Source organism: Danio rerio, chromosome 2 (genome assembly GCF_052040795.2).
Source record: "Danio rerio strain M-AB ecotype USA chromosome 2, GRCz13ab, whole genome shotgun sequence".
NCBI lineage: Eukaryota > Metazoa > Chordata > Actinopteri > Cypriniformes > Danionidae > Danio > Danio rerio.
The window spans coordinates 49,066,667-49,082,133 of record NC_141022.1 but is presented as its reverse complement, the minus strand read 5'-3'; the positions used below and the strand labels follow the sequence as shown (position 1 = coordinate 49,082,133).

The window sequence follows — 15,467 nt, the reverse complement described above, 5'->3', positions numbered from 1 at the left end:
CAAGCTGTTTTTAATGTCTAAAAACCAATGAAAGGGAATCAAACAAGTGTCTTCATGTGTCCACTGGCTGCGCCCGCTCATTTGTAAAGAATAAGGTTAATAGGGGTGAGTGCTTACGTGTGATTTGACAGATGGTGATGTCATCTCCTTGGTTACCCTCTGGATCCCAGGCATTGCCCTTGATGCAGTAGGTGGTGCCGGGCTGAAGGCCACTATATGTCATGTTGGTCCCAGAGGTGTTGAGTTTGTCCCGCGTGTCTGAACCCTCCATGATCATGACTAGGGTGTATAACACAGCATTGTTCACTGGATCCCAGGTTATCATGATGGAATCACTGCTGGGAGAACTGGAACGCAGATTTGGGGCCACCAACACTGCAGAGAGAGGAAAAATTAATAGATGCTACTAAAGGTAAAGCTCACCCAAAAATGAACATTCTGTCATCATTTTATTATCCGTTTACTTGTTCAAAACGGTGCATGGCTGCTTCTCACTCAGGACTGTTTATGCTAATAAGGAGAGATTGTCACTAATGGGAGGAATTTGTACGAAACGAGAATGTCAATCAAAGTGTTTCCGCAGACGTTTTACCAACTGTGATTATAGAAAATATAATAAATTTTTACTACTAAAGGCTAGCTATATTCACATACTACATACACAAAAAACATCCCCTTTAAATTAAACTACTTAAACATTTACTGCCACTAGTGGTGAGTTTTCATTATTACAATTGGAAAGAAAAATAACCCCAATTACTATACTCCTCACTCATAGATATATACACTAGATAACGCATAGGGTCCCTGAGAATGCGTCAATAACGCTGCCGTATTTGTACAGTGCTCCCAGGACAAGTGTCATTTAACCGCACTAGTCAAGACAGTGTTATTATGTGAAGATGCTGGACTTTAGCGCTGTCTAAGGGTGTAGCGACGAGCAAACAAAGAAAACAAAGCTCAAAGACAGAACATTTCATAGGTAACATTTAGTTATTCACGTTTTTGTATGTTATGAACTTTTGTGCTAAACGGGTAACGTTACTGAGTCACGCATTTACCATAATGCAAAGCAGCAGCTCGCACTAAACACTCAGCTTATGCTAGTTTTGTTGAATAAAATCAGCAAACAATGCAAAAGAAATATGACAATGAGATGCTTCGGTGCCAACAACTTGTATTATTGTCGGCTAAGTGAAGGAGCCATTCATAACCGACATTCATTCACAAATGAATCGTTCCTCCATCAGGATAAGAGGTGAAAGCAGGAGAGGGGGTGTGTTTCAGGACATGGATTAGATCAAATATAACAGGGAGGGTGAATAGTACATTTCCATACACACAAACACAAGCTTTTTGTCAGGAATGCCTGTGCGATCACTGATCCATCAATGTAGAAAAGTGATGTAAAATTATAATTTATATATATATAATATATATTTATAATTTTTATTTATATAAAAAAATTGCATACTGACTTGCGGGAAAACTCCTGATCATAGATATATGTTTAAATGTATATATCTCTAGCTCTGGATGGCCACAGTCCTCCACTGGAGCTTGGTCCAGCATTCATTTCAAAGGAGAGCTACCCTGTAGTAAAATGGCGGCTCTATTGACGCATTCCTTCTAATAGACAACAACAGGGTAGGCAACATCTAATATAAATATCTCTGCTACTTACTATACAAGTGAACAGAAGGAATGAAACTACTAAAACATTTATTGCCCCTGGTGGTGAGTTTTGATTATTACAATTGGAAAGAAAAAACTGCCCCAATTACTGTACTAAATTATAAACAATTAGTTAAGTACATTAACTGTGCTATGCCAGTGCTCATCTTTAGACCAAGTTTATTACGGAATTAAAATGATATTAAGTATGCACTGGACAGAACTTGACTCGGAAATAACCTACAGCATATCTGTAGGGTGAAATGAATAAACGGAAAGTTTTGTTGTTATCCAAATGAAATCAGTCCCTCTTATATTATATCAAACCTTTCCTTGGGGAGAAGCAACAGCCTAGTTCTCATGGTTTATCTTTTCATTCAGTATTAGGTGTAAAGTCTGCCTGAAGATGTGGTTACCATCAACAGCCTGTGCAGCCAGAGATTCAAGTTCTGCACAATAGCTGGGCTAAACAATGCTGCGTTATTGTTGCAGGTGTGAAATACCAACTTATTGTCCACCATACAGGAAGAAGGGCTCCGGTATCATTCCATTCTATGGGTCTCTTGTGAGATTAAAATGGCTGTTTTGGTGCAAAAATCACAAAGCAGGCTTTTTTATTTACACTTTATATGCTATAGATTTGAGGACAATGCATTTTTATTACCCATATTAAGTGTGGTTGTAAACTTTTGTTTTGACTAGCAATAGCTGCAGCCTAGCAATGAACAATATACAGTGGTGTGAAAAAGTGTTTGCCCCTTTACCAATTTCTCTTTTTCGCATACTTGTCACATTTTTTGTTGCATATTTGCAAATGATTATTATTGATGGAAATCATACCTGTGAAACATTACCTGTGTGAAAAAATGTTTGCCCCCTAAGAATAACAACTGGTTGGGCCACCCTTAGCAGCAACAAATGCAATCAAGCATTTCTGATTACTTGCAATAAATCTGTTACAGCGCTGGGGAGGAATTTTGGCTCATTCATCTTTGTAGATTTTTTTAATTCATTGATGTTGGAGGGTTTGTTCAAGCACAAACCATCTTTTTAAGGTTATGTCACTGCATCTCCATTGGATTCAGGTCAGGACTTTGACTAAAACCGAAGTTTGCTTCAGCTTGAGGTCACTAATAGATGATCGGACATTCTCCTTCCTCCTATTTTGTTACACAACTGAATTCATGGTTCCATTATTAAGTCTTCCAGGTCCTGAAGCAGCAAAAGTAACGATTAATGTTGATTTGGTGTTATTTTTCTTAAAAGTTGTGTTACTTTTTCACCACACATAATGGGACACACACCTTTCAAAAAGTTTTTTTCCAAGATTTTCTTTGCAAAACTAAGACAAGCCTTTATGTTCTATCTGTTTCTTATAGTGGAGTCATGAACATTCATCTTAACTGAGGCAAGTAAGGCCTGCTGGTCTTTGGATGTTGTTGTGACCTCTTGGATGAGTTGTCGCTGTGCTCTTGGGGTCATTTTGGTCCTCCAGCCACCCCTAAGGAAGTTTCCCGCTATTGCATCTTTTTGCCATTTGTAGAAAATGGTTCTCACTATGGTTCACTGCAGTCTTAAAGCTTAAAAAAATGGCTTTATAACATTTTCCTGACTGGTAGATCTCAATTATTTTCTTTCTCATTTGGTTTTGAATTTCTTTGGATTTCAGCATGATGTCTAGGCTTTTGAGGATCTTCTGGTCTACTTCATTTTGTCAGGAAGGTCCTATTTAAGTCATTTCTGCATTGCAAACAGGTATGGTAGTAATCAGGCCTGGGTTTGTCTAGAGAAATTGAACTGAAGTGAATAAACTTTAATTTCTTGGACCTAATATTTAAACTCGTTTGTGATCTTAAACATGAAAGTGTGACAAACATGCAAAAAATAAAAAATTAAAATTAAGGGGCAAAATAAAATAAAAATCACACCACTATGTATTGAAACAACTTTTTAAACTAGAAATATTTTATTTTATTTTCCCCTAATGTCGAAAAAAATAAAACCACTTTAAGATGGTTTGCTTGTTTTTGTTGCATAGCAAACTAGTTTCAACTAATCATACATGTCTGGTTTGATGATTTTAGAGGGGGTTTGGACTGGTCATTTCAGTTGGCTACTAAATCAGTTAACACTGTTTTTAGAAACCAAGCCTTAATCATCTAAGATCCGATAGTTCAGATTGTTTTTAGTGCAAAAGTAGGCAGTATATTATATGAAATGCATTTGAATAAAATCAGGAAGATTGTTTTTAAATAAAGTCTGATGTCAGTTTACCTGTTTTAGCATCCACTGGCAGGGATGGCTGACTCCTTCCCCCCACGTTGACGGACATCACACTGAGGGTGTAATCTGTGTAAGGGTCAAGACCGACCACTGTCTCTGGGGATTTCAGCACTGGAGTTTCAGAGAAGAACCCATTATCATTCTCTGCCCGGATGATGTAACCGGTGGCACCAGAAACTATACCAAACTCCACCGTGATGCTGTCACTGCGTTTGGAGTAAGCCTTCTCTATGAGAGGAACCTCAGGTGCTGGTATGACACAATACAAACAATGAGAATAATAACATTACTAATGACGATTATTATTACTATTATGAACAGTCTTAATAAATGGTAATATGTTTATTCAAATTGTATGATGTGTGCTAATGATTAGTTTATTATAAACTAATCATTTGTTTATTAGTTAATATTAGTAAAAATATAAGGACTATAGAAATAGTTAAAATAATTTACTTGTGACGTTATTGCAGCTTAAAGCGAAACAAGGAGAATAAACAAAGACAGAGAACAGACAGACAGAAATTTGAAATAAAACTGGTTACAAATGGTGATTAATGGTCCATTGAAAAAAAACATAATATCTACAGTTTTACTATAATAAAACCATTGTTAATATTCGTAAGGGTCAAATTATTACTATAAATTGTAATTAAAGTATACCCAATAAAATGTATATTTTACATAATAATTAAGATGCATCTGTCTTTAATATAAGATTGAACTGAATTGTAATGAATCATGGTAGATTGTTTCCAAACCGTTATATGAAAATCAATATCGTTAGTTTTATACGTTACAGTAAAAGTAACAATTTTATTGTTTTGCGCATTATTTATCATTATTATAACCACAGTTTTACTATATTATGGCTAGCAAAACCATGGTTTTATCTGCAGTAAAACAATAAATAATTTTCCAAAGGCACAACATAAAGTTGCAGAAGTCATGTCACCTGTCGTCTCCTCGGTCTCGGCGCTGCTGAGCACGTTCACCGCGTTATCCATCGCCTCCACCCGCATCCTGTACACGGTGTTTGGTGATAGAGAGTTAACGGAGCCCATCACCGTGCTGCCGCTGAACTGCGCGAACACCGACGGCTCCGGAGAGTTTTTCGGCGTGGCAGTGATTTTGTAGGAGCTTGCGCCGGTGTGTCCACTCCAGCGCACCGTCATGCTTTTGGACGTGACGGTGAAAACGGATAACGTGATGTCTGCTGAGAAAGAAGGTAGTTAGCACATCACAGCAGGCTAATTATGTTAACATAAACTCTCACACAACTTTTCTCACCCGCTGCTTTCACGCCTCACGTGCATTTTCCCACGCAATGGACAAATTTGTGGAGCACAAAACATACGGGAGTCTCCCAGAATGACAAAAAAGGTAAATTATCTCTGCAATCCCAACTGAATGATTATGGTAGGCTACTGACCCTTTCCCGTGTAAACGCCCGTGCACGCCCCCGAGAGGCAAAATTTTCTCAAAATTTTTTTGAGGCTGACTGACAAATCTTTACAGTTGCACAAAATATGGGATAAGTATTCGCTTATAGGATAAGTTGAATGTGTTGTAAAAGTTGATGGCAGAACAATATGGAAAGCCATTAGGGCCAAAACATCTGGACCGATAGATGGCCGTAAAAACAAATATTTCTTTAGACGTAACATGGACAGATGCTACAATACCTGTACACAATGTTTGTGCCAAAACATGATATTAAATGTCCAACTGCAATAACGTGTAAATACCAAGGCTCAGACATCCCAAGTCTCCCGGAAGTTCCGGGAGTCTCCCGCAAATGCATAGAGACTCCTGGATGCCAGCAAACAAATTATGATCTGCTGGAAATCGCCCGTCTCCCACCCAGTCTTTAAATACATGTCATGCACACCTCTCTCCATCGCATCCCTCCTAGCTCTTCATGTATGTTGGGCCCAACTTTACCCCACCACTCTTCAGGTACATCGCACACACACCCTCACCGCTCTTCAGATACGTTGCATGCACACGCCCCCAACTCTCTTCAGATATGACGCACGCACCCACTGCTCTTCAGATACATCACGAGCACACACCCCTGCTGCTCTTCAGATGCGGTGCGCGCAAATGCCCCCATCGCTCTTCAGATACGTCACGCACCATCAGCAATGGCCTACTACAGAGGTTCTACATTAGAAAAGTATGTTCTAGTATGAATGTAAGCACTATGAATGGAATTTGGACATACTACATCCTCTGTTTGTCATTATCACATGACCTTTCTGCGTCAGTTAAGTCGCTTCACTCTTATTCATGAATTCTCTTGTGTGGTATCATGGGAAAGTGTAGTGTCAATATGATGCGCACTTTAGAGTGTCGCCAGAAGTAGTTTTGGGTAAATTACTTAAATAAGAGCTTTTACTTCCACAGAAGCCAAATTAACAGCGAGGCACATCAGACAAAAGAGTACAAGGTAGATGTTAGCAGCTAAACATTTAATATTTGACAGCTATTTTACTACAGAAATGTTTAATTTGCAAACGTTATAGTCGATGCTTCTAGCTGCATGACAACTTCGTTAAATTTTAGCAGTTTGAATAGGAAATACAATATAGATCATTTATGTAATTACTATTGAATGGGAATGAGACCGTTTTAAAATACTTTTTTTTTTTTAATTTTTTTTTTTTAAAAAGCTCAGACTTAATTTATTATTACACCATGTTTGAAATTCTCTTCAAGATCAGCCTATGCTGTGTCCAACCACTGACAGTTCTCACCCAAGGCTAACCTAAAAAGTTGGCTGCCCTGAAATTAGCTTAATTTTTGCACACTACTGGAACTGAAGACTTGACATATTGATGTGTTTATAGCTAGTACATTTAGCTATAATTCATTTGTGTGCCTTAAGGCCGACAGGTGTTTAAAAGCAGAACATTAATATATTCAGTTTTCAGACGCGTGTAAAACTTTATATGCATGTCAGTGTGTATATACTGTATGTTTAACATATATCCCCCTTTTTTATTTGATTTATGAGACCACTTAAAAATGGGCTTGAGCACAATGTTATAGGTGCAGTATGTAAGTAGCATGTTGTTTGGACACACGGTTACAATATAACCTGCTCACCTAATGTTTATGTTCATAATATTTATATTATTTTTCTAATTAATAACCACCTTATGTGGAACTCTGAATCTGTGTCTCATTACAGAGCATGTTACAGTCCACTGAAGGTCGCATTTCAGTCACAGACACACACTTTGAGAGCCTTCCTGACTGAAAGAAAAAATTAAATATGCGGTTTTACATGAAGGCAACCCAGGGTGCTGAAATGTAATTGGCTAAACTATCATTGGGTTGGTTAAAAGAACCAAAACAAAGACAGCCGTTTCAGCACACAACACATTTTCAAAGCAGAATATCTGAATTCTCAATTTAGCAAACATATTATGGTATTTTTATGCTTCAGAAAAGTCAAAAAACATAAATACAGCACCTTTAATAATTGTTTTATTCTTTCTGATCTGATAACATTTTTCCAGTTTGAATTTAATATTGCCAGTTATATAATTTTTTGCAAAAAAAAAAATGCTAATTGGTTAAAATATGTATAATTGTTTTTTCATTTTTGTATCTGAAAATCTGAATTATTTCACCAAATATCTTCAGAAAACATTGGTAATGTGTTCTTAAAAAAATAGTTTTAAATTTGGATGAAATCAGTAAAAAAAAAATTAAGTCATCAGTAGCTTAAAAAAACTTTACTTTTAAATTTGCTCTTTAAAAAAAATTAAACAAAGATTAGTTTGAACTCAAAATCCAATTTTTCATGTGGTCTCATATTTTCCATAGTTATTTACATATACATATTGCAGTGTATAGAAGGCACATCCATCTTATAACATGACACAAACTTGGTAAATAATAAAGATCTCCTACCATTTTGTGCTGTGCATATCTGTAAATCAAGAGCAGAAACACAACAAATATTGTTTTAACATAAGGATCATTCTTATTTCAGTAGCAACTATTACTCTGTCATGAGGTATTATGTGCCATTAGTGGCTAAGGAAGCTTATTTGAGCATCACTCAACACAGATTTTACATCCAGAGGCATTTTGTCTCCTGTCTGGTAGTGTACGACTACAAAATATGACAGTAGTACACAAAAAAAAAAACTTTTTGTCTATGCAATATACATACATTACAAATGCATTTGTTTACAAAAAATATTAACTTTTAGGTCTAGTCATAAATATAGTCATAGTACAGTAAAGTATAGTCCTGACTGTTCAAACTATAACTCATTGCATGCTTAAAGAAAACAGTGTTTGCATTCTTACCTGAGACAAGGTGATAATCAATAAGATATTTGATAGATGTCTTGACTCCATGACTCAAATTTGGTGCTCATCAGCTACCTTTAGGGCACACTTCTGTCTACTGAACTCACTCTGTATTTCTCCAGGGTAATAATGTCTGTGGTTTAAGATCTGTTTTTTTCTCCTACACTGTCTAACAGGTATTGTATTTCGGGTACTCGGTGTTCATCTGTGCCTCCTCCTCCCTCTGTCAGGAAGAGACAACGGACCAATCAGCCTTGAAGGACAGCACAGGTACAGCAATATACTTGAGGACAGACACAAAGATGCAGTCCACCAAACAATTGACTTTTCAGGATTCACTCGAAAAATGACTTTTGCTGCTTGTGCAAACTACTTATTTAAAATGAGATGAAACAACAATTTGTACATTTTTTGGGGGGAGACAACTTAATGTTCAATTTACTTAAATTTATAAAGCCGATTAAGCTAACTTAACTGACTTGTTTGGGGACAGCATGAAGGAACTGTATGGAACCCAGCGTTTTTTACAGTGTTGTTGATTTTTTGTATTATTATTTGTAAGACAAAATACAATGACTGTTTCCTTTCAATACAAGTTGATTTAAGAATTATTGGTATCAATTTCATATTTCAAACTGCAACAGTGGCCTTCAAATCTAAAACTAATTGTTCATCATAATTATGACAACCCGAACCCATTATTATTTTTGAGCATTTACCCTTTCAAAACTGACAAGTTTCTCTCAATTATATTTTGTTTTTGGCCAGTCATTTCAAATAGTTTTCACATTCCTACTATTTTTCCAAAAAATTTTTTTAATTTTGGCCCAAAACTGCTAGCGACGCCCCTGCATATAGGATTTTACCTCTTTTCATTACTAGAACAGTAAAATAAACAATTTGTCTATTTGACTTATTTTTAAATACTTTCTTGATTCAAATCAAAGCGTCTAATGTGATGATTTATCTCATTCTGTTACTGGTTGGTTTTATTCATGGTATATAACACTGTAACAAAATCTGATAAACATGAATGCATTGTTGCATTAGTTCGTTGTCTCATATGTTTCTCCTAAAATTGTTTTATAGGGAAAAGGTTGCTAGAAACGAAGACTTAACAGTTTAATCTGATCATTTTGAGACCTCATTTTGAGACATTTTGAGGCGTCGGGAAAGATCAGCAAGCCAGCTCTCGAAATCAGGACCCCCGAAGTGCACAGTCAGTGCGCTGCCAAAAATATTTTTCCATACACTCACTGGCCACTTTATTCGGTACACATTACTAGTAACGAGTTGAACCCACTTTTGCCTTTAGAACTGCCCTAATCCTTTGTGGCATAGATTCAACAAGCTACTGGAAATATTCCTGAGAAAATATCCCCCATATATTACACCACCACCAGCCCGAACCGTTGATACAAGGCAGGATGGATTCATGCTTTCATGTTGTTTCATGTACCATCTGGATGTCGCAGCAGAAATCAAGACTCATCAGACCAGGCAACGTTTTTTCAATCTTCTATTGTAAAATTTTAGTAAGCCTGTGTGAATTGTAGCCTCAGTTTCCTGTTCTTAGCTGACAGGAGTGGCACCCAGTGTGGTCTTATGCTGCTGTAGCCCATCCGCCTCAAGGTTTGATGTGTTGTACATTCAGAGATGCTCTTCTGCATAGCTCGGTTGTAACAAGTAGTTATGTGAATTACTGTTGCCTTTCTATCAGCTCGAACCAGTCTGGCCATTCTCCTCTGACCTCTGACATCAGCAAGGCATTTGCTCCAACTGAACAGCCGCTCACTGGATATTTTCTCTTTTTCTGAACATTCTCTGTAAACCCTAGAGATGGTTGTGCATGAAAACCTCTGTAGATCAGCAGTTTCTGAAATACTCCGACCAGCCCGTCTGGCACCAACAACCATGCCAGTTTCAAAGTCACTTAAATCACCTGTTTCGGTTTAAACTACAGCAGATCTTCTTGACCATGTCTACATGCCTAAATGCATTGAGTTGCTGCCATGTGATTGGCTAAAAATTTGTGTTAACAAACAATTGGACAGATGTGCCTAATAAAGTGGCTGGTGTGTGTATATTGATCAAAGAAACGCCCCAAATGTTTAAACAGTAATATACTCTACATATTTATGACCCTGGACTTATTAATAATTCAATATTCAAGTTTATTTGTATAGCGCTTTTTATAATAATTATTGTTTAAAAGCAGGATAACAACAGGTGCACATTATAGCATTTTAAGTAAGGATTATGTTCCAAAAAGATATTTTGTAAATTTCCAACTGTAAATGTATCAAAACTCAACTTTTGTCTAGTAATAATGTGCATTGCTACTTAATTAATTTGGACAATTTTAAAGATAATTTGCTCTTTATTCATTTATTCATTTTCTTTTCGGCTTAGTCCCTTTAATAATCTTGGGTCGCCACAGCGGAATAAACCCCCAACTTATCCAGCACATGTTTGCACATGTTCAGGATGCCCTTCCAGCCGCAACCCAACACTGGGAAACACCCATACACTCAAACTCACATACACTACGGCCAATTTAGCTTATTCAATTCACCTGTTCTGCATGTCTTTGGACTTGTGGGGAAAACCAGAGGTTTTGAAGGTTTTGCACTTCAGGCCAGGGTCACCTTTTTCTATAATTCATTGAAAATGAAGCTAGAGGGAAAAAAACCCAGTGTCACTGAAACAGCCATGCTGGCACAGGCTGGTACTCATAAGCCAGATCTGATAAAGAGATTCAGGTTCAGCAGCTACAGTATACTGCATGAACAGATTTGCATAACCTGGCCAAAGCAAATGTAAGTACGTCACATTGTATTTTCATTTAGAAATAACATAACATGTTTAAAATGAAACTTATTACAATGTCCAAAAAAAAACGTGAGTATGATCAATTATGGGCAAGAATGGAAGAACAGGATATCTATTTCGCGTTGTTTGTGAGTGAAGGATGATGGCAGACGACACCAAATCCAAACCTCAGATTCCGCTTATCTGGGTCACTGATAGGCTGCGTTTGCCTCTGCATTGTTGGCTTTTCAATAGAGAACAGGGCATTAGATTTGTAGCTCATTAGATGGAGTTATAGAAGGAGAACATCTGATATGTGCATCTGACCTTTGTTCTCAGTTGCTCACATGAGATGTTGAGGCCGGCATTATACAGGGAACGTGAGATACAATTGATTAATATGATATACAGTTGAAGTCAAAACTATTAGACCTCCTGTGACTTTTTTTTATTATTTTTTCCCAAATAATGTTTACAGAGTAAGGAATTTTTCCACATGTAAAAACATTTAAAAGTCAATATTATTAGCCCGCTCAAGCAGTATTTTTTTTTACAATTGTCTACAGAACAAACCATTGTTATACAATGACTTGCCTAATTACCCAAACCCACCTATGCCTTTAACTAGCACATTAAGATGTATACTATAATAGTATCTTGAAAAATAGTAAAATATTATTTACTGTCATCATGGCAAAGATAAAAGAAATCAGTTATTAGAAATAAGTTATTAAAACTATTATGTTTACAAATGTGTTGAGAAAATCTGTTAGAGAGAAATTGGAGGAAAAAAATGTATTCATGTCCAATCAATAATTTGGTGTTTATCAGTGTAAAAACTGTAAGTTTGAAAATGTAAACATTTGCCTTAGTGTCTGCTGCTCTTATTCTTTCACTGAAATTATGCTGCTCTCTGGTTCTATGGTGTCAAAATGGCCAGAGGCTCACCAAACACACCCACCCACAGGAAACCTGACCTCTGCTGTTTTTGTCTGTGGTTGCCGATGGGTATGTTAACCACGCCCAATACCTCAAACAAAAGTAATCAGACAATTTAACTGAAAAAAGAGGAAGTGCATTTCCAATTAAATATTACAAGGACAAACAGTTTTTTTTTTCCTATTAACATGCCCAGATTCATTGTTCACCACAAAACCAGCAAACAAATTTATATGGTCAGTTTTGATTTCATTTGTACAAGAAGTTAAAAAAAGTCAGTAAACCCATTGACTTAACTATTATAATCACGCACATTGTTTGTTTACTTAATAATTATAAGGCAACGAGTTTACTCTCTTATTTTAAATAAGGCGATTAATAACTTTTTAGGGTGCTTTCACACTAGCACTTTTGGTCCTCACCCAGGTTCATTTGACGTCAGAGTTCGGTATGTTTAGCTAGTGTGAACTGTGACAATACAGAAACTTTCTGTAATTTCCCTCTGTGTTTGCTACTTTCCTCAATGCCCTCTACAAAATGAGTTCATCACCATTGGATGTGAGGACGAATTACGATGAGGGGAAATTATGTAAAAGAGGTTTTTTTTTTATCCTGATGAAGGAGAGTCCTTCGGTGTGGGAGTGGTGTAAGCGTCATCAAGTTGCGGATGTGGCTCTGCCTGGGTGTGGGTCTGAGAAAGCTGAGGAAGAGACGCGAGTGATGCTCATGTTTACACATTGAACTGTCTTTCATAACCACTACTGCAAGTGTACCAGTCCTTTCTCATCGTCGTGCTGCCAAAGTTACCTGTGTCGGTGTGTGAGGACAACTCGGACAACTGCTGCAAATCTGTCACTTCTCACCATCTGTACTGCCAAATCACCTGCCATTGAACTGCTGACATGTAACCTCTTCGAACCACCTTACTGCAAGTTGCATGGGTCAGTTTCACACATACACACATTATCACTCAACTTACATATATTTTCAGTTAATTATATTTGAGAGAATTGAAAGTTTTTTTGGTTTATTTTTTTGTTTTTGAGGGGAAATTTTGTGTTACTTTAAAATGAACATAGGGTTTTCTTTAATGATCGTGGGATATCGACTTTATTTTTTGTTGTTGCTTGTAGTTGAACTTGCCATTTAATTTAGTTCATTAAATATTTTGCTATCCTGGGTGATTAATTATATAAGATTTATTATACGAGATTTATTTTTGACAAGTTACAAACTGGCGCCTGAAATGTTATTTAACACTTTTTAATATATATTCTTTTTTTGTGTGTGTGTTCAAAGTTGACTGCATTGGAGGAAGATACATAAAATGACACCGCCGACCCCAGTTCGAAACTCACTTGAGTAGTATTTTTTTTTTTTTCGTGTTAAGACATATAATACTGTTGGGTTACTTATTTAGGTGTGCATATTTTTTTGTGACCACCATTTCAGAACCGTTGTCTTCTGGGGCTCTATCATACACCCAGCGCAATAAGGCGCAAGACTTCTTTGCCCTAACGTGTTGCTATTTTCAGACCAACAGACCATCTGTTTTTCGCTACATTGTTTAAATAGCAAATCCATTTGCACCACTTTGTGGACTCATGGGTGTTTCGGTCTAGAAAAGAGGTGTGTTATGGTGCAATGTTGGCATGTTGCTTTTTTGAGGAACTAAAATAGACTGATAATATCATTAGCAGTATTGTTTATTACATGCATATTTATATTTGTTTTAGTAAAAACACACTTAGATTTGCCCACTTGTCAGGTTTTACCATATGTGGCATAGGAGGGGTGTTTGGTGTTTTTTTAACCACACTTCGTTATTATTGTTCATTTATTAATTTGCTGGAAATTAGAACTGAATTTAGAAATAGTTTTTAAGCAAATTTTTGCGCTTAACAAACTAAATTAATTATGTAGGCTAATAGATGTCTTCAGCAGAGTGCGTACAACACCGTTTCCTTATCCATGAAGGAGAGAAAGTGAAAGTGATGGCCAATTGGAGGAGAGTCGTTCTTTATTCTCGCGCTGCAGATGGTCTGTTTAACTGTTTTCTCGCTAGTGAAGCGTCCAGTTTTTCCACTTACAAAGTCCACCATGTAAATAGCAAATGCGCCATGACGCAACGCAACAGACTCTTAAAGGGAATGAGAAATGAGACTGATTGGTTTATTCTCAAAACACACCCATAACTCATTAAGAGAATAAGCTCAACCCTGTTAGACCATGCACTACGGCGCAGAGCGTATTTTCTTGTTCTTAAATTAGCAAAAGTGGATTCAGACATGCCTTTAATGCTTTTGCACCATGTGCTTTAGAAACGTACCTGATTCCACCTGTAAGAAAGCCAAAAGATTCAGTAAAAGCAGAACAATCGTGATATGCATACGTCTCTATTTTGGTTCTTTATCTTTGTAAACACCTTGCAACAGAGTACACAAAACAGCAGCTTAATGATGTAAGCATACCGGGGTTCAGAATGAAAAAAGACAATGTGAACACAAACCAGCGGAGGGGTTAACTTGGGTTCGGATCAGGCATTCGAACCAAGTGTGAAAGCACCCTTACAGTTTATTGGGAGCTCCTATTCTATTTGGTCCCCTGTTTGTCATTATTACAAAAAAGTTATCTTTAAGTCCAGTTTTTTTTTCCCTAATGCAAAACCCACAAGCACTATTAAACACACTTAAAAGCAGACGAAAGAATGTATACTCCATTTATGTGGAAAATTGTGTACTGGACCCTTTTCACAAGACTGTTATGATGCGTTTAACAGTCATCGGCATCTTAAATCCTTGCAAGTTTTTAATAATTAGATTTTATTATAAAACGTATGTATATTTATATGTATTTATGCATGTATTACAGTATATAATCTTTGCATCAAATTACAAACAGCGAAATAAGGTATTTTTAATGCAGCGTCTATGGGGCAGGACAGTAATTTTGACATTATTCTCTCTTCTTGCTACAGTTATCAGTCCCACACAATTTGTTTCCATTTCCTGAAAGTCTTGATAACACCATCGTGGAGTTTTTCCTTCATCAATTCAGCAAATAAGATTATAAAAAAAAAATTTGCTGTACTCTCCCATTCACTGCGCTCTAAGTTTTACCCAGCTATGACGACTTCCATTACTGAGAAACCTGTAAAAGTGAAAAGGGTCCATTAAACACACTTAAAAGCAGACGACAGAATGTATACCCCATTTATGTGGAAAAGTGTGTACTTGTCTTTAGAGCATGAACTGTCTTTAGTGTCAAGTGTCCGCTCTGCTGTTGAGAGGATGTAAACCGTTTAACTTTCTCTGGAGCTGAGCTTTAGCCAGATCAGCCGAAAGAGCGTCCGCCATCTTGTCTGTGGTCTGCTTCATCAGAAACGCTGCCTGTAGGGCCTTGTCCAACGTCTTGTGTATTGATTCCTC

At 36.9% G+C, this 15,467-nt stretch overlaps 2 protein-coding genes and 1 long non-coding RNA gene across 14 annotated transcripts in view; 1 reads left to right on the top strand and 2 right to left on the bottom strand.

Moving 5' to 3' along the window:
* fndc7a (fibronectin type III domain containing 7a) overlaps positions 1-8,388 on the bottom strand; it is a 27,630-nt gene extending 19,242 nt beyond the window's left edge. For 2 of the 3 annotated variants that reach the window (XR_015478905.1, XM_087241334.1), the window contains exons 1-4: positions 8,270-8,388; positions 4,913-5,170; positions 3,949-4,206; positions 118-375 (exon numbers count right to left, since the gene is read on the bottom strand). Coding sequence is in view for 2 of the 3 variants with exons in the window: in XM_087241334.1 (XP_087097460.1) it covers positions 118-375; positions 3,949-4,206; positions 4,913-5,132 (736 nt within the window). In the remaining variant the exon portion in view is untranslated. Of the gene's footprint in view, positions 1-117; positions 376-3,948; positions 4,207-4,912; positions 5,171-7,881; positions 7,901-8,269 lie in introns of all 3 variants that reach the window. The other variant, XM_087241333.1, reaches the window with a different exon arrangement.
* LOC147837224 (uncharacterized) lies at positions 4,915-14,730 on the top strand. Of its 2 annotated transcripts, XR_015478913.1 has the most exons (4): positions 4,915-5,185; positions 8,466-8,559; positions 12,661-12,980; positions 13,339-14,730. It is a non-coding gene; the product is annotated as an uncharacterized LOC147837224 (long non-coding RNA). The 2 variants fall into 2 exon arrangements; XR_015478912.1 differs by having other exon boundaries at positions 4,945-5,185; positions 12,661-14,426.
* aknad1 (AKNA domain containing 1) overlaps positions 14,420-15,467 on the bottom strand; it is a 28,359-nt gene continuing 27,311 nt past the window's right edge. For all 9 annotated transcript variants that reach the window (XM_087241299.1, XM_087241297.1, XM_087241303.1 and 6 more), the window contains one exon: positions 14,420-15,467. In XM_087241299.1, the coding sequence (XP_087097425.1) occupies positions 15,303-15,467 (165 nt within the window). In that variant the 3' untranslated portion in view covers positions 14,420-15,302.